This window comes from Macaca thibetana, chromosome 13 (genome assembly GCF_024542745.1).
Source record: "Macaca thibetana thibetana isolate TM-01 chromosome 13, ASM2454274v1, whole genome shotgun sequence".
Taxonomy (NCBI): Eukaryota; Metazoa; Chordata; class Mammalia; order Primates; family Cercopithecidae; genus Macaca; species Macaca thibetana.
Genome location: NC_065590.1, coordinates 97,779,474 through 97,802,872, shown reverse-complemented (window position 1 = coordinate 97,802,872; position 23,399 = coordinate 97,779,474). Strand labels below are relative to the sequence as shown.

The 23,399-nt window shown below is 47.5% G+C and overlaps 2 protein-coding genes across 3 annotated transcripts in view; both read left to right on the top strand.

Annotated features, from left to right (window-relative positions):
* The window catches only part of IAH1 (isoamyl acetate hydrolyzing esterase 1 (putative)), a 359,243-nt gene that overhangs the window by 164,469 nt on the left and 171,375 nt on the right, over positions 1 to 23,399 (top strand). The gene's annotated exons all lie outside the window — the stretch shown is intronic.
* ASAP2 (ArfGAP with SH3 domain, ankyrin repeat and PH domain 2) overlaps positions 1 to 23,399 on the top strand; it is a 203,452-nt gene that overhangs the window by 92,830 nt on the left and 87,223 nt on the right. For both annotated transcript variants that reach the window (XM_050753889.1, XM_050753890.1), the window contains exons 4-5: positions 19,779 to 19,853; positions 21,438 to 21,487. In XM_050753889.1, coding sequence (XP_050609846.1) covers positions 19,779 to 19,853; positions 21,438 to 21,487 — 125 coding nt within the window. The remainder of the gene's footprint in view (positions 1 to 19,778; positions 19,854 to 21,437; positions 21,488 to 23,399) is intronic.

The window sequence follows — 23,399 nt, the reverse complement described above, 5'->3', positions numbered from 1 at the left end:
TGCATTTCATAGTTCCTTGGGTACCTAAAAGCATTATGTTTTCTATATACATTGGGTCAATTTGGAATAAAGTTTAAAACTGTAATTTTTACTTTAGCAGGACTTAAAATTCAGCTCTGCAATTTAAATGTACACAGCTATGGGACAAAACGGGTAAATGCATTCATCTTCTTAAGGGCCTCTGATTTGAATTTTTAATAGTTTCTAAACTGTGTAGAATACTCTCTTTCTGGTAATTATAGTAGGCATTTAAGCTTATAATATTTAATAAATATGTTTCAGGCCCGTCTTACACAGCAAGGTAACCTGTAATCAAAGCACAGAAATTACCATGAATATTTAAAGGCCTTTTGTGCTCCCAAGTGTAGAACCTAAAAAAAAACCTGGCCTGAGAGCAGTGCCTGAGTTTTCAGCCATGGGAATGCGGCACTGGTGCCTGCTGCCTGTGGCTGCTGCTTGGTACTGTGGGTGAATCGCGCCTTTCTTGTGCCTGGCAGCTCTGTGCTGTCCTCGTGATGGGGACAATGTTTTGAAGAAGTGGGCAGCCCAAGAGGGCTGTTTGGGACCCTGCCCTGGTGGAATAGACCCTGGGATTGCCCCAGCTTTTCTTTCCTGTTTGTCTTCTCCAGTTTCTCCTAAAGGCCATGGAAGAGGTCAAGAACTCAGTAATGCTTTCTCTGTAGGCCACAAATAACAGCATCTTTTTCATGTCCTCTATTAGAAAGCTCATAACAAGTGAAAAACAGCTCGTTCTTGAGATGGTGATGACAGTGATTTTGTGAGAGTGGCCTTAGAAGGGGAGAAATGAGGGAACATCACGTGTGAGTTCCTAATGGGAAGAGCAGGAGCACTCGGGCCCTTGTGCTCTCTCCCCATCTTCACTTATAAACATTTCTGTAGGAAATGGTAAAAGTGAAAAGCTGTTGCTCTGCTTGAGCTTTTCACTTGGAGGAATTTGAAATCCCTTGGGGCTTTGGTTGCGCTCATCCCTCTTCATCCCTATCCTAGAGTGGCGGCCCACCTGCTCAGCAGTGTAGCCCTCGCCCTGCCTCAGCCCCGTGCCCTGGACGCTGGCAGGCATGCATGATAGGGTCTCACCACCGGGTCGGGAAAGAGTGGAGATTTTTTTTAAACTGGAGAAACTGCATGTGCCCAGGGTAAAGATCCATAGATGCTGCCATGGAGGGCGTCTCCTGGTGGAAAAGTCAGTTGGCTGCCTGCTCTCCCCACACCTGGGTGGATAAGCCCTTTCCATACACACAGAGCTGCCTGTGAGCCTCCTAGTGCCTCATGCTTCAGTACAGATGAGCAGCCTCCAGCATGAGGGAGACCAGAATTAGCAGAAAAATGAACGTACGGGAAGACTGGGATGCAGCTTGCTATTAAAGAAGGCCAGGGACATGACTAAGGTAAGAAAATATAACATTAAAAATCCAACAGGAAGGGTTGGAGTAGAGGAAATCTCTTAGAAAATAGATCCAAAAGACCAAAAAGTGGGAAATAGATAAAAGACAAGACAAGGATTAATTCTCAAGGCTTAGCATCCAACTGGCAGGTATTTTAGAAAGAAAGAAGGATGTCATCAGTGCAACAAATCTAAAGACAGTCTCTAAAAATGGAACGGAAGAGTCTCCAAGTTGAGAGGCTCGCAAGTGCCCAGCGCAATAAGGGAAAAGACCTACCCTAAGCATCCCTGTGTGAACTTGCAAAAGATCTTAAAAGCTTCCAGACAGCACCCAGAGGATTCGGAATCAGAATGGTGGTGAGCTTCTCAGCAGCAGCACTGGAAACGTTACAGCATGGAGCAATGCCATTAAAATTGTGAGGAAACTAACTCAGCCTGGAATTATGCCCAGCCAATCAAATATGAGAGTAGAATTAAAGATATTTTCAGACATGCAAGGCTCAAAAACTTTGGCTCCCATGTGTCATTTCTCTGAAGCTCCTAAAGGATGTGTTTTAGTAAAATGAAGGGGAAAGCCAAGACAGAGGAAATTGAAAGTCAGGAAACAGGACCCAACACAGGAAAGCAAGCCGTGGATGGGAATTCCAAGAGGATAATGGCGAAGGGAAGTCCCAGCGGGGCTGCCAAGCAGGGGGCCTAGAAAGCAGCCAGCCCACGACGGCCAACGATGTAGGAGATGGGTGGAGGCCTGGGTTCTGCTTCTCCCTCCCAGACACCTAGCCCTTTAGCTTTATTCATCTGATGGCTAGACCTGGATTGTCTCAGCTCTAACATGGAGAGAATAATGCCATACCTGATTCTGTGGATAGATTATAGCCAGCTGGTGACTCTTATACAGGATAGCTTATTTAATTCTTATGACAATCCCATAAGGTCAGTCAGTGTCATTCCCACTTTACAGATTAGATAACTGAGGCCCTGAATGGTTTGAAGAGCTAATATCTGGCCCGGCACAGTGGCTCACATGTGTCATCCCAGCACTTTGGGAGGCCAAGGTGGGTGGATTGCTTTGAACCCAGGAGTTCAAGACCAGCCTGGGCAACATGGGGAAACCCTGTTTCTACAAAAAATATAAAACTTAGCTGGGCGTGGTGGCTCATGCCTGTAGTCCCTGCTACTCGGGAGGCTGAGGCTGAAGAATTGCTTAAGCTCAGGAAGCGGAAATTGCAGTGAGCTGACATCACGCCACTGTACTCCATCTGGGTGACAGAGAGTGAGACCCTGTCACAAAAAAAAAAAGAAAAGAAAAGAAGCAGCAGCTAATACCTCTCTTGGGAGGCTCAGAGTCCTTGCCTAGGCAGGCCCACCTGGAGCACTCCACACCATGGAATCCGGACGAAACTAACTTGTCTCAGTTAACAACAAAGGTAGTTGCGCATAGTTAAATAAAATCAATTCCTCCCTCTCCTTTATAAAATTTCCTGCAAAAGCAGAAAGCAGAGCAGGGCCTGCATGTTACAGCTGGTACATTGCTCACCACCCTGTGACTTTGCCAGTTTTTAATACTTCACACATCACTGCAGGTCCTAGTTGCTGTCCATCTTTCTACAGTGAGTAAAGGTATCAATAAAGGTATCCGTGGCAGTGATTTGATGAGCACCCAGGGTGTAGCAATCACTGGGCTATGCATGCAGGATACTCTGTTTCATTTATTCCACTTGACAGCTGTGCAGGATAGTTTGTATTACCATCATCTTAAGGCACACCGTCACTTACAGGGCCCTTAGCTAGTGAGGGACAGAGTTGGGATTCAAACCCAGGTATTAACACTCCAAACCCATGTTGTTGTCATTGTGACATTTAAAGGAACCACAGCCTCTTATCACCTTCTTGACTGATCATAAGGGTTCAAGTTTCAGCTTGCACTTTATGGAAGTCAGATTGTTGATCCTATTTCCTGGCAAAGATCAAAGAGAGAGAAAATTTCTTATTTGAGCCAAAATTAGCACTTACCACGCCTGATTTTCCAGGCCAGAACCTGTGTGGAAGCTGCACAGCCAGAGGAAGGCCAAGTGGTGGCTCCTGCAAAGCTGGGTAGACGGGGAGTGGATTATAGGAGAAGTCTCCTTTTTAGGAATTTTGTATACCATTCTTCTTCCTATTTTTGGTCACATCTGTCTTATCTCATATTTTCCAAGCCTTGCTTTTGCTTTCCCTCGGGCATTGAAAAACATTTCAGTTCTGTCCAGCTAAGACTCACAGTGCTACCTCTTGTCCAGAAAGAATAACAATTACCACCTACCTGCTTGGAGGCGTGAAAGAATGTTTATAAAGCAGTTGGAAGATCTCCAGAGAAATGCCAGCTTAATATAAAGCAAGATTTTCTTACTAATGGGTGAGATTCTCACCTGCAGAAGTCTGTGAATTTTCTCTGCGGTGATGCAGGATGAAAGGGAAAACCAGGCGGCTCCAGAAATGTGGCATGTGTGAAAATAAAGTGCTTATGAAGTCTGCCCGGTTTCAGGGGTTCTTTTCCTCTTCCCAGATGGATGTGAGAATGCTGGAAAGACTCCAAGGGCCACCTGTGTGCTGAGAAGTGGCTCTCTAATGAAAGGCTGCATTTCAGGGCCGGTTTCTGAAAGGTTCGTTACAGATATGTAGTCTCTGTCTCCGGTGTTAGAGGATTGTTAGTGAAAAATGTCCCCAGGGTCTGCAGAACCCGCTCTACATGAAGATCAGCATCTGTTGAAAGCAGGGGCCAGTGGGTGCTGACGAGAGAACAGAGTTGCAGCATGAGATCTGAGGTGACCCTGGGCTAAGGAGTTGTCCCTCACCCACCTTGATAGAGGAAATGGAAAGCTCTACCAAGCAACATGCCTATCAGTCATCTTTTTTTTTTTTTTAAACACAGATGATGTGAGTTAGAAGACTTTTTTTTTTTTTTGAGACGGAGTCTCACTCTGTCACCCAGGCTGGAGTGCAGTGGTGCAATCTTATCTCACTGCAACCTCTGCCTCTCGGGTTCAAGCGATCCTTCTGCCTCAGCCTCCCGAGTAGCTGGGACTACAGGCGCGTGCCACCATGCCTGGCTAATTTTTATATTTTTAGCAGAGATGGGGTTTCACCATATTCACCAGGCTGGTCTTGAACTCCTGACCTCATGATCCGCCCGCCTCGGCCTCCCATTGGGATTACAGGCATGAGCCACCACTCCTGGCCAACTTTTTTTTTTTTTTTTTTTTTTTTTTTTTTTTTTTTGAGACAGAGTCTCACTGTGTCGCCCAGGCTAGAATGCAGTAGCGCGATCTTGGCTCACTGCAGCTTCCGCTTCCCGGGTTCCAGCCATTCTTGTGCCTCAGCCTCCCAAATAGCTGGGATTATAGGCACGAGCCACCACACCCAGCTAAGTTTTGTATTTTCAGTACAGACAGGGTTTCTCCATGTTGGCCAGGCTGGTCTCGAACTCCTGACCTCAAGTGATCCACCCGCCTGGGCCTCCCAAATTGCTGGGATTACAGGTGTGAGCCACCACACTTGGCCAGAAGACATTATAGCTAACCTTGCTGGGGAGTTAGTAAGGTTCTGTTGGGATGAGTGGTCGTTTGTGGCTTTGTCCTATGTGTTGCACCTGGCAGACAGGCACCCTGGCCTGGCTGCATTGTTACTAGTACAGCAGGACTCTGCCCGGCGCTGTCAGGCTTAGGTTAAGTGTGAGCTGATTGTCCGTATTAGTAAGGCTTGTCTCATCATTCAGTATAGACATCTTGCTACCAGAGGTCCTCACCCTCAGTACTTCCATAGACTTTCTCCTATGAAAATATCTTAGATTCTTAAATGTCTTACTTTTTTTTTAATTAAACAAGAGCAATGATCATATCATCTTTCTAGGGGGAAGATTTAAGTCACTGTTTTGGACGTAAACTAATGGACTTTGCTGAAATCTAGAGACATCGTCAGTGGCTTGGGTTACATGGGAATATCTGCCCTTGGATTAGTCCTGTACTGTTACTAGGTGTCCATTTCTGACATTTGCTTTTTAATATTCTGACACTTTTTCTATTGGTTGCCCTTTCTCCTGCTATCAGTGCTTGGGTGCCTCTAAGGTCTCTGTTTTACAGTGCTGCGAACTGAAGGGCAAGATGACTTGTGTGCCTTGTTAGATTCGTGTGCAAATTAGGAGTCCATAGGCTTCGAGTGAGTCGGGCTTGAGGGCTAGGGCTTCGAGTGAGGAAGGGAGAGAGAGTACGATGATGGACTTGCTGACAGTCACTTTGGGCCCCTAGAAACCTCTGCCATTTAGATTTTAGTTGGAAATTTATAGTTGGAAATTCCTTATCTAAGACCCAAAAGACTTCAATGCTAAGCTATATTCTATACTCACAAATCTCTAACCAAAAACAAAAGCACATTGTTTGATCGAGACGATGAACAAATAAGGCTGGCATCAGATGTCTACATTTTGGTTGTGGCATAGCCACAGAATAGGTTTCCATTGGACTTGGATACTCTTGCTTTTTGGGGTTGGGAGGGAATGCTGCGATACTGTAACCCCCATACAGAGAAAGTGGGAAAAGCCATACATATTGGGCAAAGATAGGGTGGTGAGGCCTTGGACGCGGGAGGGTGAGCTCACAGAGACGAGGACTGGGCACCTGCTGGGTGCTGTCCATCTGCTGGTGCTGTATAGGGCGGTGACCTCGGGCAACTCCTGCCTGGGCAGGGGACACAGATGCTTTTATTAGAAGACAGCCTGTGCCGGGATGGCCACTGGCAGCCTGCGGAGCCCTGAGGGTACAGCATTTGAAGCAGGGAGCAGTGACTCCCCGCCCCGAACCCTGAGTCCCTGGTTCCCTGGATCCCTGCGGGTGGAGGGGCACTGCGCTATGGCACTTGTCCTTCTGCACACAAGCCTGCTTGCAAGGTTTAGAAATCAATGTCTTCACAATTCTCAAGTGTGTGTAGGACACACTGTTTCTGTCTGAAAGTATTAATGAACCTAAAATGGTTTGTTTTTGTTGTTGTCATTGTGTTTTCTCAATTGCTGGCTATTAAAGGGACAACTACCATGATATAGGTGACCTCAAACTTAAAAAAAAAATTGTTTGCCAAATCTACAAGGTACTGTGTGGAATGGCTATAGTGGGGATGTAGATAGGGGGTGGAAGGGCTGTAGGGGGTGTAGATATGGGGTGGAGGGGCTGTAAGGGAGTATAGATACAGGTAGGAGGGCTGTAGGGGGATGTATACAGGTGGGAGGGCTGTAGTCGTGGGGGTGTAGGTACAGGGTGGAGAGGGAGTATAGATCTTGGTGGAGAGGCTGGAGTGGTGAGGTTCAGATATTGGTGGAGGGGCTGTAATAGTGGGGTATAGATATTGGTGGAGGAGGTTGTAATAGTGGGGTGTAAATATTGGTGGAGGGGCTGTAATAGTGGGGTATAGATATTGGTGGAGGGGCTGAAGTAGTGGGGTGTAGAGATTGGTGGACGGGCTGTAATGGTGGGGTGTAGATATTGGTAGAGGGACTGGAGTAGTGGGCTATAGATATTGGTGGAAGGGCTGGAGTAGTGGGGTATAGATATTGGTGGAGGGGCTGTAATAGTGGGGTGTAGATATTGGTGGGGGCTGTAATAGTGGGGTGTAGATATTGGTGAAGGGGCTGGAGTAGTGGGGTATAGATATTGGTGGGGGGCTGTAATAGGGGGGTATAGATATTAGTGAAAGGGCTGGAGTAGTGGGGTATAGATATTGGTGGGGGGCTGTAATAGTGGGGTATATAGATATTAGTGAAAGGGCTGGAGTAGTGGGGTATAGATATTGGTGGAGGGGCTGTAATAGTGGGGTGTAGATATTGGTGAAGGGGCTGGAGTAGTGGGGTATAGATATTGGTGGGGGGCTGTAATAGTGGGATATAGATATTGGTGGAGGGGCTGTAATAGTGGGGTGTAGATATTGGTGGGGGGCTGTAATAGTGGGGTGTAGATATTGGTGAAGGGGCTGGAGTAGTGGGGTATAGATATTGGTGGGGGGCTATAATAGTGGGGTATAGATATTGGTGGAGGGGCTGCAATAATGGGGTATAGATATTGGTGGAAGGGCTGGAGTAGTGCGGTATAGATATTGGTGGAGGGGCTGTAATAGTAGGGTGTAGATATTGGTGAAGGGGCTGGAGTAGTGGGGTATAGATATTGGTGGAGGGGCTGTAATAGTGGGGTGTAGATATTGGTGAAGGGGCTAGAGTAGTGGGGTATAGATATTGGTGGGGGGCTGTAATAGTGGGGTATAGATATTGGTGGAGGGGCTAGAGTAGTGGGGTATAGATATTGGTGGGGGGTTGTAATAGTGGGGTATAGATATTGGTGGAGGGGCTGCAATAGTGGGGTATAGATATTGGTGGAAGGGCTGCAATAGTGGGGTGTAGATATTGGTGGAAGGGCTGGAGTAGTGGGGTATAGATATTGGTGGAAGGGCTGTAATAGTGGGGTGTAGCTATTGGTGGAAGGACTGGAGTAGTGGGGTGTAGGTGTTGATGGAGGGGCGGTAATAGTGGGGTGTAGATATTGGTAGAGGGGCTGGAGTAGTGGGGTGTAGGTGTTGATGGAGGGGCTGTAATGGGGTATAGATATTGGTGAAGGGGCTGGAGTAGTGGGGTACAGATATTGGTGGAGGGGGTTGTGGTAGTGGGATATAGATATTGGTAGAGGGGCTGGAGTAGTGGGGTGTAGATATTGGTGGAAGGGCTGGAGTAGTGGGGCATAGATGTTGATGGAGTGGCTGTAATAGTGGGGTGTAGATATTGGTAGAGGGGCTGGAGTAGTGGGGTATAGATATTGGTAGAGGGGCTGGAGTAGTGGGGTGTAGATATTGGTGGAAGGGCTCTAGGGGTGTAGAGAAGGAGTGGGAGTGCTGTAGGAGGGTATATATACCAAGTGGAGGGCTGTAGTACTGCGGGTGGAGATACGGCCTGGTAGGGCTGTAGGGAATAGAGATACCAGGTAGGAGGGCTGTAGTAGTCCGGGGTGTGAGTGAAGGAGCTCGGGAGCCACATCCACAGCAGGGGTGCAGAAGAGCAGCCCTGTTGGCTTGGGTGCCTGAGAGGGGCCTCAGGGACGTTTCCCAGACTTTTCTTAAAGGCAGAAGAGCGGCTGCTGCAGGTGGAGGCATAGGGATCACAGGTGTTCACTGTTCTAAGAAAGGCTGATAATGGAAGAGGAAAGCCAGGTGGGTTCCTAGGGTGAGAGGGGCTTGAGCCTGTTTCCGGGCCCCAGGGAAGGAACTGGAAGCCCAAGGTTGATGAGAAGGGAAACGGGGGATTGTGAGCTGTGGAGACCCTGTGCCCCTTTGTCCTTGGGGTGATGGGCCCAGCCAGGAGTCAAGCCTCTGCCCCTGGCTCACTGAGGGAATTGTCAGCGAATTGATAGAAATTCAGCATGTGCTTGTTTGCATTCCCCTTTCTTTGGGAACTTTCAGCTGTTTGGTAATCATTGCTTAAAATCTGAAGCCTGGCACCCCACATCAGTGCTCATATACTCCAGGTTCCAGCTTAGAAGGCATGTGGGCAGGGTTTGTATCATTGGTGCCACAGGGGCCCTGGCCGGGCACCCACAGAGCATCACTGGAATCGCCTGGGGCTTCTTAGAATTCCAGCCTCCCCGAGGCCTGTGAAGCCAGAATCTTAGTGTGTAGGAGCTTCAGGCAATAGCAGGCAGTCAAGCTTGAGCAGCGCTGCCCTGGAGCAGAGGTCCTCCAAGTGCGGCCCCTGGGCCAGCTGCACCAGCAGCACTGGAATTGTTAGAAAGGCACAGCCCCAGCCTCCACACCTCACCTGCAGGGTTGTGGCTCTCCAGCTGGGGTGCATCAGCATCACCTGCATGGCTTGTTAGACCACACCTGTTGGGCTCTCCCAAGAGTTTCTGATTCCACAGGTGTGGGGTAGGGCCCAGGGTTTTGCATTTCCTGTTCCTAGTCATGCTGGCCTTGCTGGTCGGGAGCCACACTGAGAACCGCTGCCCCGAGGACAGCCTCAGTCCAGTGCTTCCGACTCTCACCCTTGGTGAGATGGAGACTTTGTGTGCCCCAGGTCCTGCGGAGGTCAGCGCTGCTTCCTAAACCTGGATTCTTGGAGGTAATACCTTTGCAAAAGTACTTTCATTTCTGGTTGATGGCTTCAGCAGTTGTTTTACCATCATCCGGTTTTAGAAGTAGTTTTGGGTGCCTGAGTCCTGGGTTCTCCAGTGCTGTCCTCCGGCTTCCAGAACTGGCCTTCAGTGGGTGTCTGCGCGGTTGTTGGTGGCCGACTGACGTGTCCAAGCTCTTTGTTTATTCTAGTGGAGAAGGGGGCAGAGGGCCCAGTTTTCTCTCCACTTAGAGCCTGAAAGATCAGAGCTGTTGACTGCCAGAGAAGCGGCATTAAGAGCAGAAACCAGGTCAGCGATTTTCCTCCTTGTTCTGGTGTGAAAGTTGCCAATGTGTTTTTGCCAGCTGGTTGGTTTTGATCTTTCAGTTTGTGTTAAACACTTAGGATCAGCATGGGCTCCCCCTCTCCTTTTTAATTAAACCATCAGCGACTCTGCTGCCAGGGGCGGGCTGGGTGCAACTGTTCAGGAGGGCCCTCTGTGAGAGTGCCTAGACGGGAGTGTGTGCATCATGCATGTGTGTGTGATAGACTTCAAGGCAATACTGTGGCCCAGGGGATCTGTTCACTTACACCAAAAATGAAAGTGGCCTAGATGATTGTATTAGTCAGTTCCTGCACTGCTATAAAGAAATGTCTGAGACCGGGTAACTTAAATATATATATATAAAGAGGTTTAATTGACTCATGGTTCCACAAGCTGTAGAGGAAGCATGGCAGCATCTGCTCTGCTCGGCTTCTGGGGAGGCCTCAGGAAGCGAAAGGTGAAGGGGGAGCCAGCACTTCACATGGCCGCGGGCAGGGGCAAGAATGAGGTGGGAGGTGCCACACACTTTTAAACTCACTTGCTGCCCCCAGTACCAAGGGGCATGGTGCTAAACGAGTCATGAGAACTTCACCACCGTGATCGAGGCCCCAGCTCCAACACTGGGGATTACAATTCGACGGGGACACAGACCCAAACCACATCAGTGAGTTTCCTCTTTAGAGTTCCCTTGTGTGTACCTGATGGGCTGCTCTGTGTCAAAGGGAACAGGAGGGCTTTTTGATGGAGACAGCACCTAGGATGGCAGCAGATGCCCAGCCCCAGCTTAGCTTAGCCTAGCCTGGCCTGGCCTGGCAGGTGTAAACCATCTTGCCCTGTGACAGCAGGAGTTTAAGTCCAGCTGTGTTTAATAGTGAGCTGATAGGAAGAGCTCTGGCTTCACAGTTCTAGCCAACTCTGCTGCTAATAGTTGTGTGATTTGGAGGCAACGTGGATCACTCAAGCCTCTGTTGCCATACCTGCAAAATGGGGGTCACGGCACTTATTTCTCAGAGTAATTGTACGGGTTAAATGGGATTAAATGGCCCTGTGTCGTTTGATGGTTTATTCAGGCCGTTTTACTCAATACCTTGTGCTTCTCAAAAATACTTTCTGCCTGGATACCCATTCTTTCAGATAAGCAGCCTTTAGAAAGAACAGAACCTGCCAGGCATACTCCTGCCCCAGGACCTTTGTGTTAGAGTCCCCTGGGCCCAGAGGGCACTTCCCCCAGGTCCTCACGTGGCTCTCTGCCCACCTCCTTTGCAGTCTGCTCCAAGGCCACCTTATAACGAGGCCTGTTTGACACTATTTGAAAGAGTCCCCATCCCACAAATGATCATGCATCTTTATTTGTGATATCTGTAGTATCCCCCAAACTGGAAACAATTCAAACGTCCATCAACAGGTGTCTGGCTAGACAGCAGTGGAGCCATATGATGGAACAGTGCTGGCCAAGAAAAAGAAGTGAACTACTGATACATGCAACTACATGAATGAATTGCAGAGTCATTATGCTCAGTCCCAAAATCATTATGCAAGAAGCCAGATGAAAAAGCGTACACGCTGGGTGATTCCAGATACCGTATATAAAATTCCAGAAAATGCAGTGTTCTGTGTCAAAGAAGCAGATTGGGGTTGCCAGAGACTTGAGGGAAAGGAGCTGGAGTTGCAAAAGGAGCACAAGGAAACGTCCTCTCGGGATGAGAGGGTACTTTGGCAGTCTGGATTTTGGTGATAGCTTCATAGGAGTATCCATGTGTCATAGCATATCAAGTCGTACTTTAAATGCATGTGGTTTATTGTCTATCCATGACACTTCAATAAAGCTGCTTAAAACTTTTCAAAAGCCATTTGTTCCAAGTGTTGGTGCCCAGTAGAACTGTTTGCATTGATGGGAATGCTGTATATCTGCCTTACTGAGTCTAACAAGTCTCTAGCCACATGTGACTGTTGCATTTGATATGTGGCTAGTGCAACTGAGGAACTCCATTTTTAACTTCCTTTAAGTTTAATCAATTTAAATGTGAAGAGGGGCATATAGCTAGTGTCTATCCTGTGGGACATCACAGGTCTACAGCTCACTTTCCACTCTTTAACGTCTGCCTCACACACATGTCCTAGGCCGTGGGCTCTGGTTCCTGGAAGTGGCTGGAAGCTTCCAGCACTGGAAGGCTGTTTCACACTTGCATATCCTTGTTAATGCTGCAGTCACTGCTAAGAATGCCCTTATTTGATACAATGAGGTGTGAGGTCTTTCTGCAACTGCCCACCCTTAGACAAGGTGTTGCCTGGCCTGTGCAGGTGAATAGGTGGTTTGCTTTCTTTGAGGCTGTGCTTTTTCCTATTTAACGCTATGACTGAGCAGCATTTGCTCGAGTTAAAAACTACCCACATCTCAAAGCGTCTTTTCTACCTCTCAAGTTTCTCATAAACTGGGCATATTCAAATACGTGACATGACGCAGGCAAGCCTCAGGTAAGATCCTTTGGCCATGTTTTATATTACATGGTGACAGAATGGCCTTTTAAAGGAAAAGCTGATTGTCCTCGAAGAGAGTCGGACTCTGTTAAGGGTTTTGGAGGTGAGCCCTGGGAAGACCTGTTACTTTTTAGACCCATGAGGCTACAGCTGGAAAGATTCTGCCCAGTGACCTTTGGCTGCTCCTTAAAAATAGCTATAACGTAAGAATCCTGTCTAGCTTCAGGCTTCTGGATGGATCCCTTTGGGCAAGATCATTTGGCAAAGCAGAATGACTCACTGCCTAAGTCAAAGAGAAGGCAGCACTGCAGCTCCCTGAGGTTGGGCTGCACCTCCACACTTCGGCTGGATCAGCAGCTGTTGGTCAGTGGCCAGAGAACAGAGAGGGTGGCCTGTGAACTGGGGGGTGGGGGAAAGTGGGAAGTGACAGAGCTAGAGGCAATGAGTTTTAAGGTCCCCCCCACCACCATCCCCCCCACCAAAAAAAATAGGAAGGATATTGTGAAGAGATGACTGTTTGACTGGCTCTGTTCCCCTCTCTGTGCCTTCTGGCCTTTGTTTGCTCATCAGCTGTGACGTTAGTGTAATGATTTTGTTCTTTATGTCTTATAACCCTGTTTACTGCCTGTCCCACTGACTGAATCATTTTATTTCTACTTGAGAGATCACAGACCTTTGACTACTTACTCACCTTGTCAGACATATCCAAGTGAACTCCGGGGAAAAGCTAAGACAGGAAGAGGGCGGGGGAGATGGGGAAAGGGAGGATTGTTATTTGAAAGATTGCCTGGGCTGCGTGTGGTGGCTCATGCCTATAATCTCAGCACTTCGGGAGGTTGAGGTGAGTAGATTGCTTGAGCCCAGAAATTTGAGACCAGCTTTGGCAACATGGCGAGACCCCGTCTCTACAAAAAATAAAAATAAAAAAATTAGCCAGGCATGGTGGCTCTTGCCTGTGGTCCCAGCTACTCGGGAGGCAGAAGTGGGAGGATCACTGGAGCCTCACTGTTCCATCCTGGGTGGGAGAGACCCCGTCTAAAAAAAAAAAAAACAATTGCCTGCTTGTTGGTCCAAAGTTAATAGCAGTGATTAAGATTAATTATTTGTATTCAGGTTGCACTCGATGTTTTAAAAAGCCATTTTACATAATGTATTTGTTAAAAGTGAGTCGAAACACGAGAAAACTCTATGCTTTCTTGGTGCTAAGGAAAATATTCTGGTTGGGTTACCCAGGGATAATGTAATTCTTCCCAAAGAGCATGAAAATGTCATTACTCATAAATTGAGACTGGAGCTGCCTGAGCACAAGGGATGTGTAATCATCTTCTGGCTGTGGTTTTCATCTCTCTCGGCCAGAACTCGAGGATGGCTCGTTTGGCTGTGGACCTGAGGCTGCCAGACACACGGAGGAAGCCCAGAGCCTGCCCGACACTCAGGCTGCAGGGCACATCTGCCGACAAGGGCGTCCAGCTCCCATGCACTTGTTCTCTGGCCCAGACAGAGACCAGAGTGGCCGTGTCCTGGGAAATTCTCCCTGAGCCATGAGGCGTGTGTGCTGTGTGGGTTGCATACACTGAGCGTGGAAAGGCAGAGGCAAACAGGCTGATGTCCAGGAGTCTGGAAGCATTATTAGTGAAGCCATTGATGGGGATTCTGTTGATATTTGTGAGATTTTCTTTAAAAAGTAAACACCTTTGTTGAGGCATATTTTACATGTTATAAAAATTGCCCATTTCAAGTGTACACATCAGTGATTTCCAGTAACTTTACCAAGTGGTGCGACCATCACCTTAAATCCGATTTAGGACATTTTCTTCTCCCCTTAAGGGCCCTCATGTTCTTCTACAGTTAATCCCATCTTCCCCTCCGCTCCAGGCAACCACTGATCTACTTTTCTGTCTCTATTATAATAATTTATTTTCTGATTAGAAAAGTAATAGTTTCCTAATTTTGATAATTTAAATAATTCCAAAGAGAAAAACTGAATGAAGCCAGAATCCCCCTCACTGACCTGGCACCAGGCTTCTTTCTCTCCAGCTGCTGCTTTCTGCTGACTCCTTGACTGCCACGGCTGGCAGGTTCACACCAGCACTGTGACCACCCTCCACGCTGTTCCTTTTGCCCAACCTACCCCTGCCCTCACCTCACAATGCCCCATCTTTTGAAGGTCTGTCTCGCATCCACTGCTAAACAGAGATTTCCCTGGTATCCAGGCTACAAATAGTGTTCTCTTCGTGGAAGTTCCATGGCATCTCATTCCTGGCTCTCAGAGTTTCCACTTGGTAGTTTACTTACCTAAACATGTGGCGTGTCTCCCCTGTTCACCCGCGGGGAGAGGCTCTATGAGGACTGAGGTCCTCGCTTGCTTGTTTTTGTTTCCTAACTCATCCGTACACCCCCCCTCTCCTGCCACTACTCCGGACACGTGGCTCCTTTACAGTGGTCATCAGAGCTGTCCTTGGAGCCTGGCCAACATGGTGAAACTCCGTCTCTACTAATAATACAAAAATTAGCCGGGCAGGGTGGCATGTGCCTGTAATCCCAGCTACTTGGGAGGCTGAGGCAGGGAATCATTTGAACCCGGGACGTGGAGGTTGCAGTGAGCCAAGATCGTGCTACTGCACTCCCGCCTGGGCAACAGAGTGAAAATTTTTATTTATTTATTTATGTTTTTGAAACAGAGTCTCACTCTGTTGCCCAGGCTGGAGTGCAGTGGCATGATCTGGGCTCACTGCAACCTCCACCTCCTGGGTTCAAGCGATTCTCCTGCCTCAGCCTCCCAAGTAGCTGGGATTACAGGCACGTGCCACCTTGCCTGGCTCATTTTTGTATTTTTAGTAGAGATGGGGTTTTGCCATGTTGGTCAGGCTGGTCTCAAACTCCTGACCTCAGGTGATCTGCCCGCCTTGGCCTCCCAAAGTGTTGGAATTACCAGTATGAGCCACCACACCCAGCCTCCTTTGTAAATTTACCTACCGTTGCTGTCTGCAAAATAGGTGCTCAATAAATACACTTGAATGAATGAATTCACACACGCATTTGCTGTATTTGGTTTAAAGGGGTTAATAGAACTAACATTTTATCTGAAGCCCCTGTAGATTCTGTCTTTTATGTGTTCAATGCTCAGAAAAATATTTCAGTATACTGATTTCTTCCATCAATATTTTTCAAGCCTCTATTCTATGCTGAGAGCTCTGGGAAACATAAAATACAATAAAGGTGGATGCCACCCTTTAGAACTTAGGGTGTGAGATCACTAAGATGAATGCAGGCCGGGTGCGGTGGCTCAAGCCTGTAATCCCAGCACTTTGGGAGGCCGAGACGGGTGGATCACGAGGTCAGGAGATCAAGACCATCCTGGCTAACACTGCGAAACCCCTCTCTCTACTAAAAAATACAAAAAACTAACCGGGCGAGGTGGTGGGCGCCTGTAGTCCCAGCTACTCGGGAGGCTGAGGCAGGAGAATGGCGTGAACCCGGGAGGCGGAGCTTGCAGTGAGCTGAGAAGATCCGGCCACTGCACTCCAGCCTGGGCGACAGAGCGAGACTGCGTCTCCAAAAAAAAAAAAAAAAAAAAGATGAATGCAGGGAAGAGCCTGCCAAGTGCCTTAAAACATTTAGAAAAGGGGCTGGGCGCAGTGTCTCATACTTGTAATCACAGCTCTTTGGGAGGCCGAGGCAGGTGGATCACCTGAGGTCAGGAGTTTGAGACCAGCCTGACCAACATGATGAAACCCTGTCTCTACTAAAAATACAAAAAGTTGCCAGGCATGGTGGTGGGTACTTGTAATCCCAGCAACTCAGGAGTCTGAGGCGGGAGGATCACTTGAACCTGGGAAGTGGAGGTTGCAGTGAGCCAAGATCTCGCCACGGCACTCCAGACTGGATGAGACTCCATCTCAAAAAGAAAGAAAGAAAGAAAATATTGGAGGATTTTGGGGAGGGAGGGATCACATTCTGCCGGGGTTGCTTAGTAGAGAAAGTGGCATTTGAGTAACTCCTGATAGATGAGAAGGCTTTGAACACAGCAGGGATAGGGAAGACTTTTCCGTCGAATAGAACAAATTGAGCACATGCATAGAATCAGGGAAGGAGAGAGTTCAGTTTGGAGAAAGATGAAGATGAAACGTGGCAAATAAGGATGGATTGTGGAGAGAGTGAAATGCAGGAATAAGTAGTTTAGTCTTTATTAGAGGCACAACCCCAGAGAAGCCTGCCTGAGCTCTGAAGGAGGGATTGGGGCAGGCAGAGGCTAGGAGGCGGTGGCAGGGAGCAGGGGATGCCATAGCCTTAGTTCCAAGAAGGAGCAGTGAGGCCCAGCTGAGGCAGTGAATGTGAGAATGGCATGGAGGGAATGTTGGAGGACGGGTCTGTGTACGTAGGGTTAAGACCTGGAATTTGTTGAGAAGCGTGCCGCACGGCTGGGTGGCAGCAGTGGGGTCAGAGATGACTCTTGGGTGTCGAGCAAGTGAGGAGGGTGGGAGGGAGGACTTTGTAGGAAGGAAGAGCGTTGGAGGAAACAGAGCTGGCTCCATACTTGGGTACTTGGGGCTGTCTGCAAGGGTCCTTGCAAGTAGAGGGAAATGTGGCCCCTGGAAGCAGGGACTATGACGGAGTTGCATTCCTCATTCACCTGTCTGGCTGCCAAGGCTGACAATGACAGTGGAAATCTAGGTGTGCTTGTTGTTGTAGGTTACTCATCTACATGGCCTTCTGTTTGTCCTTGTTCCATCTGGTCATCCCGGAAGGAACGTCGCCTTAAACTGTGCTTTTCAGGATTTAAAAATTCAATGCTTAAGGCTGATCTTAGCAAGTCATAGCTGATGACATTGTACCTTGGAGGAAGGCCAGGTACATGAGAAATGTTGAGTTGTTTAATCCTAAGGCAAAAGTTCCCCAAAAAGATTATTTCTGAAATGACAGTCATTAATTGATCATTTATTTGGCAGAATTGGCTGTGGATGCAGATGTTATTACATACCTTACCAGTGTTTTCCAAGTACATTTCTATTTCTAATGGAAAATTTAGGCCAGGCACGGTAGCTTGTGCCTGTAATCTCAGCACTTTGGGAGGCCGAGGAGGGCGGATCCTTAAGTCCAGGAGTTCAAGACTAGTCTGAGCAACACAGTGAAACGCTGTCTACAAAAAATACAAAAAAAAAATTAGCCAAGCCTAGTGGCCTGTGCCTATAATCTCAGCTACTCAGGAGGCTAACATGGGAGGATCCCCTGAGCTCAGGAAGTTGAGGCTGAAGTGCTCTCCAACCTGGGTGACACAGTGAGACCATGTTTCAAAAAAAGAAAAAAAAGTTTAGTACGCTGAATGGTGCATAAAAATCGGATCCCATATTGCCTTACAAGTGGTGCCATTTTATCTTCCTATTTAAGGTAATTATACTAGAAATAAAGCTTTCCTTTGCTCGATGGTATGAATGAATACACAAGGCCCCAAGTCCCTCCTCTTGGCCTTCTCCTTCTCTGGGCCTATAATCTAGGAGCCCAGAGTGTCACAGAAGCCACAGGGGCCCAGCAGTGGGAACTGGCCATTGGGTTGATTCAGGGGAGTGCTCCAAGCCTGGAAAGTGTGAAAGTGGGTTTCCAGCTCATTTTCCACTTGAGGGAGGGAATCTTTTCAGGCTCAGGGCTCTGGGGCTGTACCTGAAGGCTCTTCCTTTCTGAAGCTTTGCATCTCGAGTTGAGTCGCATTTGAACTGCTGTCATAGAGACTTGCTTGCTACTCATGTGCCTATTGGTTAGGAGGCTTCCATTCCACCCAGTTTAATCCATGCGGACAGTGTGTGTCCCCACTCTCCTGCCTTCTTGCTTCAGGGAGAAGAATGGGGGTACCAAGGCTCTTGGCCTTCCTGTTCCTATTTATCTTCTTTCCCTGGCAACACCCCCCAACACACACCCTCACTCACACACCCACCCACACCACCTCTGCCCACAATCACACACCTCCTCACAATCACACCCTCACTCCCACACAGTCACACCCTCACACTCACATGCCCCCCACACAATCACACCCACTCATATCCACACTCATACAACCACTGAACACACAACACATGCAGTCATTCCCAATCACATCCACACTCAACACACACTCACAACCACACTCACACCCCATGCAATCACCTGCTCACATCCACACACACTCAACCACACTCAACGCACACCCCATGCATTCACACCCATATCCATGCTCACCCTCACAATCACACCCCCCCACACACATCCACACTCACATAGTCACTCACATCTTCACTCAGTCACACCCTCACACCCACCCTCACATAGTCACATTCACAGTCACCCCCAACTCACATCCACACACACACCCTCACACAGTGCAGTCACCCCAACTCACATCCACACACACGCACACCCTCAAACACATGCTCCCTCACACACGCATTCATTCACTCACATACACCCTCATGTGCATTCACTCATACTCAAGAGACAGTCACTTACACCTTTACACACTCACTCACATGCCCACAATCACACCCCCCACACTCACATCCACACACACAATCACACCCACCCACATCCATACACAATCACATTCACTCACATCCTCACACAATCACACCCTCATAAACCCACACACACTCATACATAATCACATTCACATACATCCACACTCACACAATCACTCACATCCACACACAGTCACACCCTCACCCACACACACCCATACACAGTCATTCACACGCTCACATCTGCACTCACACAATCACATCCTCACACAATCACACCCTCAGTCACTTAACATGCTCCCTCACATACGTACATGATCACTCATACCCACATTCAGTCACACAGACCCTCATGTGCATTCACTCTTATGCTCAAGACACAGTCACTTACACCCTACACACCCACACACTCCGTCATACACATTCATTGACACTCTCCCTCCCCAGCACACACACATTTCTTTTATCATTCGCACCCAGCATTTGCTTGTGTGCCTTTGCAGCAGACAGAAGACTTTGCCTTTTTTCCCCGTTTGGAGCTTGCTGTGGAGACTGGGGCCTGGGGCCCAGAGCGCCAACCCCAGTACAGCCCAGCTTATGGGTGGAGCCGTGATTGAGAGTCAGAAGTGGGGGTTTCCTTTTATCCCAGGCTTTTGATGTAATTCTCTCATTGACTGTTTTGAAATATTTTTTCTTCACTGCAATGATTGTTTCTTTACAAACTTTATAGCATAACAATATAAGATTGTTACTGTGAAAAATATACAGACCTAGACTTTTCATTCGTCCTCTATTCGTAAGATGAAATTGTTCCAAAGAATGTGACTGAATAAGGCACAGTACCTGCACCAGCCGGGTTTTAGGTGGAGGCGAATCATTATCGAATGTTCTCTCTAATGTCCTTGCTGTCCTTACTTTAGATTCACAAGGAAGCTGAATAAAAATCTCCTTTTTGTTTTTGTTTTTTAGATTCAGAATATGAACAACATAATCTCCTTCCCTTTGGACAGTTTGCTGAAGGGGGACCTGAAAGGAGTGAAAGGGGTATGACATTGACACTGTGACACCGGGGGCAGCTTTTAGACCATGTAGAGTCACGGTAACTTGGCCTGCCGGGCAGCAGCCACGCCAGTACGTTCTCATGGGGACGACAGGATGGCTCTTTTATCTCCGCTTCCTCTGATTTGCCATCTTGGGACCACCTTTCAGCCAGAATGGTGGTGACTTTTGGCCTTTCTGGCCATCCTGTTGGTGCAACAAACTTGATGAGGGGAGGAGACTGGGAAGGGAAAGAAAACTGCTATTTTGGAAACAGTAAAGAGTTTTGGTCCCTCCAGGGAGGAGGGAAACCTGTGGGAGAAGTTGGGCTTTCTAACTGGCATGTTGCCCATTTACCACTGGGAAAGGATCCTAGCAAGTGTGTATTTTCCTGCTGGGAAGGTCGCAGTCTTCAGGCATGAGCTGATTTCGTCTCTCTGTCCTTCAGAGGATGTTGGCTGTTTAGGACATGCCTAGCCACTATAAGCACGCAGGCCGGGAGCTGTTTCGGGGGCAGTGGGCAGGGCTAGAGGAGTGTTTGCTGGGCAGCCTGCTGCTCCTGCCCACCGCCAGCCCTGACAGACATGCACCACGAAAGGGACATGATTGTGGCTGCCTTCTTGGGAGACTCAAATTCTTTGGATCTGCACACGATTCCTGGGTCCCATCTCCAGGACCTCTACAGAGGCTTCTCAGGGTCTCCTTCACAGAGTGTGCCCGGAGAGAGCTGTTGAGACACATTACCTATCGAGCCTTCAGGGGCTCGGAGAACAGGTCAGCGGAGTTAGCCCAGCTCATGGGCGGGAAGGCATCCCAGGCAGAGGAAAGGCGCAGGTGCACACAGGGGGCAGGACTCGGCGCTGCATGTCAGGCTGCCAGGGTGCAGGAGGAGCCAGTTCGTGCAGGGACTTGTATGCCAGGCTGTGGCACTTGGGCCTTACCCGAGGCCATTGAAAAGCCAAAAAGTAGTCAACAACAACAACAACAACAAAAAGATTTCTGACTCCCTGAAGAACCCCTTTGAAAGGAGCATAAATAGGCGGGGACCATTTGATAGAATTTCCAGTGGCTCAGTAGTTTTTGAGGCAGGCTTTATCAGAGCTTATGAAGTCCTGAATTGCAGACGAAAGAGCAGTAGGAGACCCCAGGAGGATGTGGTGGCCTTTCTGTTCCTGTCATTGGGCTTAAAGCAGGGTTAGATGTGTCGAGATTCATTTATCAATTAGAGTTCCTTTCTCTTAGAAAGACATCCTGAAATATTTGCAGATTAAAGGTTGTCTTCCAGGGTTTACTTTCAGATTAGGCCCAGGACAGGGAGTAGGGCACAGGTGACACAAGGTGGCCCATGAGTGTCATAACTGGGTGGCAGCACCTTGCTTTTGTGTGCATTTAGTATATTCTATATTAAGAGAAAGAAAGGAAATGCCACCGCTAGTGTACTTAAGAGCATTCTTTATTTTTCACGGGATTACATACGTCATTTATTGCAGACATTAATGCTTCTTTCAGGGCTGGTACAGGGATAAGTAAGTTTATCTCGCACAGAAGTGAATGATTAGCCTCGCCTAATTTATTACTCTTTGTTTACAGGATCTGAAAAAGCCTTTTGATAAAGCTTGGAAGGACTATGAAACAAAAATGTGAGTGTTCTCGTTTTTAAAATTACGTATAGGTAATTTGAGATTCCAAATTCAAACCAAGCTCTTACTGCTTAAAGGGATTGTCTAAATAAACTTTAATCCAGAAAAGAATTTTTATCAACCATGTTGTTGTGGTTCGTTTTGATGACAGATGTGTTTGGTGATGCTATCTTCTTCTTTTAATCTGTTTTCCTCCGTTCCTTTGTCTATGATGTCATAGTGGTTATAGGATGTTATTTTCAGGAAAGTTCATTGAGGGAAGTTAAGACCAGTTTCTCTCAGGAGGTATTTCTTTCTGTTTTTGTTTTTAAACACTTTGTCCATTCTGTTACCGTTTTTGATAACAGGGCAGTTTTCAGACTTCATCTTCCTGGTGATTGGTGAAAACTACTTAGCTTTGTATCTGTGTTTCTCTGAAATACCAGTTCCCTTGGGTTTAGAAAGAAGGTTCAATACCTGTCTCCTTCAGATGCATCTGCCAAAAAAATAGCCTGAAGAATGGAGAATTGATTCTTGGATGTGAACTATGGTTTCTACAAGAAATAGAATTGGTTTCCTGACCTGAAGTCAGCCAAGAGACAAGACTCTGTTGGTTGACTTCAGGCAGTTGTAACTTCCCCAGTCACAGTTTCCCATCCCTATTGTAGAGAGAGTCAAGCTACAGGGAATTGATCAAGCAAGTAATTGTGGGGGGAATAATGGCTTCAATTATTTTAAATACTGGAAAGATATGAAATATGGTGGTGTTTACTTTGTAATCTCTGTGCCTTGGGTAATGTTGAGTGTTCTGATTGGAAATAGAAACTTTCATATGAATCTTTCATATGAAGCTATCTGGTAAAGTAAAAGGTGTTATGAGGAAGTCATTCAAATCTAAGTACAAGTATTTCTTTAGGTTGTTTGGTTAAAAAAAAAAAAACAAAAAACAAAACAAACAAAAAAACTCTCCCTGGATATCTTTTCAATGGGGAAGGATCACAAAGCTCAACTCAGTGAGCCCCACACCTTTGATACTCCTTCTATCCATGGGAATCTTACATTTCCATACCCGAGGTTGCTTGGCCCTGAGTTCTGTAGTTTCAATGATGGTGTGCATTCATTCAGAAGCACAGGCAGAGTGTTGACTAGAGAACCCTGCAGGTCTGTTCAGCCCGGGGAGGCCCCCACCTGGGATCCCTGGTCTGTCAGCATCCTTGATCTGTGTGCCAGTTGGGTGAAATAAATGGAAGGGACCAGTGGATTCCTGCTTTGCAGAGGGAAAACCAAGAGTCAGTGGTTTCTGCTCGTCAGCCAGTAAGAGTAATTGAGCCAGGCCAGGCAGCTTTCCCACTTCACTCAGCCGCACTTGCTGCCCTCTCCGTGGCTGATGGGAAATGGTACTGTGTTGTGACTAGACCAAGGGCAGAAAGGGCTTTCTGAAGAAGAGTGCCTGAGAGAGTCGTCTGGTTCTGAAAAGAAAAGGTTTGGAAGGAGGATAACATCAAATTCTGTAAAAATGAGACACACATGGGTAGAAAGGGGACAGAATTCCTCATAAAACCCTAGAATTTAGGAGGAGGGAGCAGTACCCTTTAAACTTGAAGTAATTGTAGGATAAATAAAGGAAGTAATTTTTTATTAATGTGGGAGATTCATTTATCCCAAGAGGTTTAGTGATACGTAACAACCATAATAGGTTTTAGATGTCTTTTAAATTCCTGGGCAAATAGTCCCATACCTGATTATTAAGAGAAATGACCAGTGTCTGGATGGTCTCTTGCCTGTGAAGGACTATCAGGGACACCTTGGAATTGTCTAGTTCTAGTCCCAGGGACCCTCCAGTCACATTCCCTCTCGGATGCGTAAACTCATTAAACATCCCTCCCCAAGGGTCTCTTGTGTGTTTATTTTTCACTCATTCGCTCCTTCACTC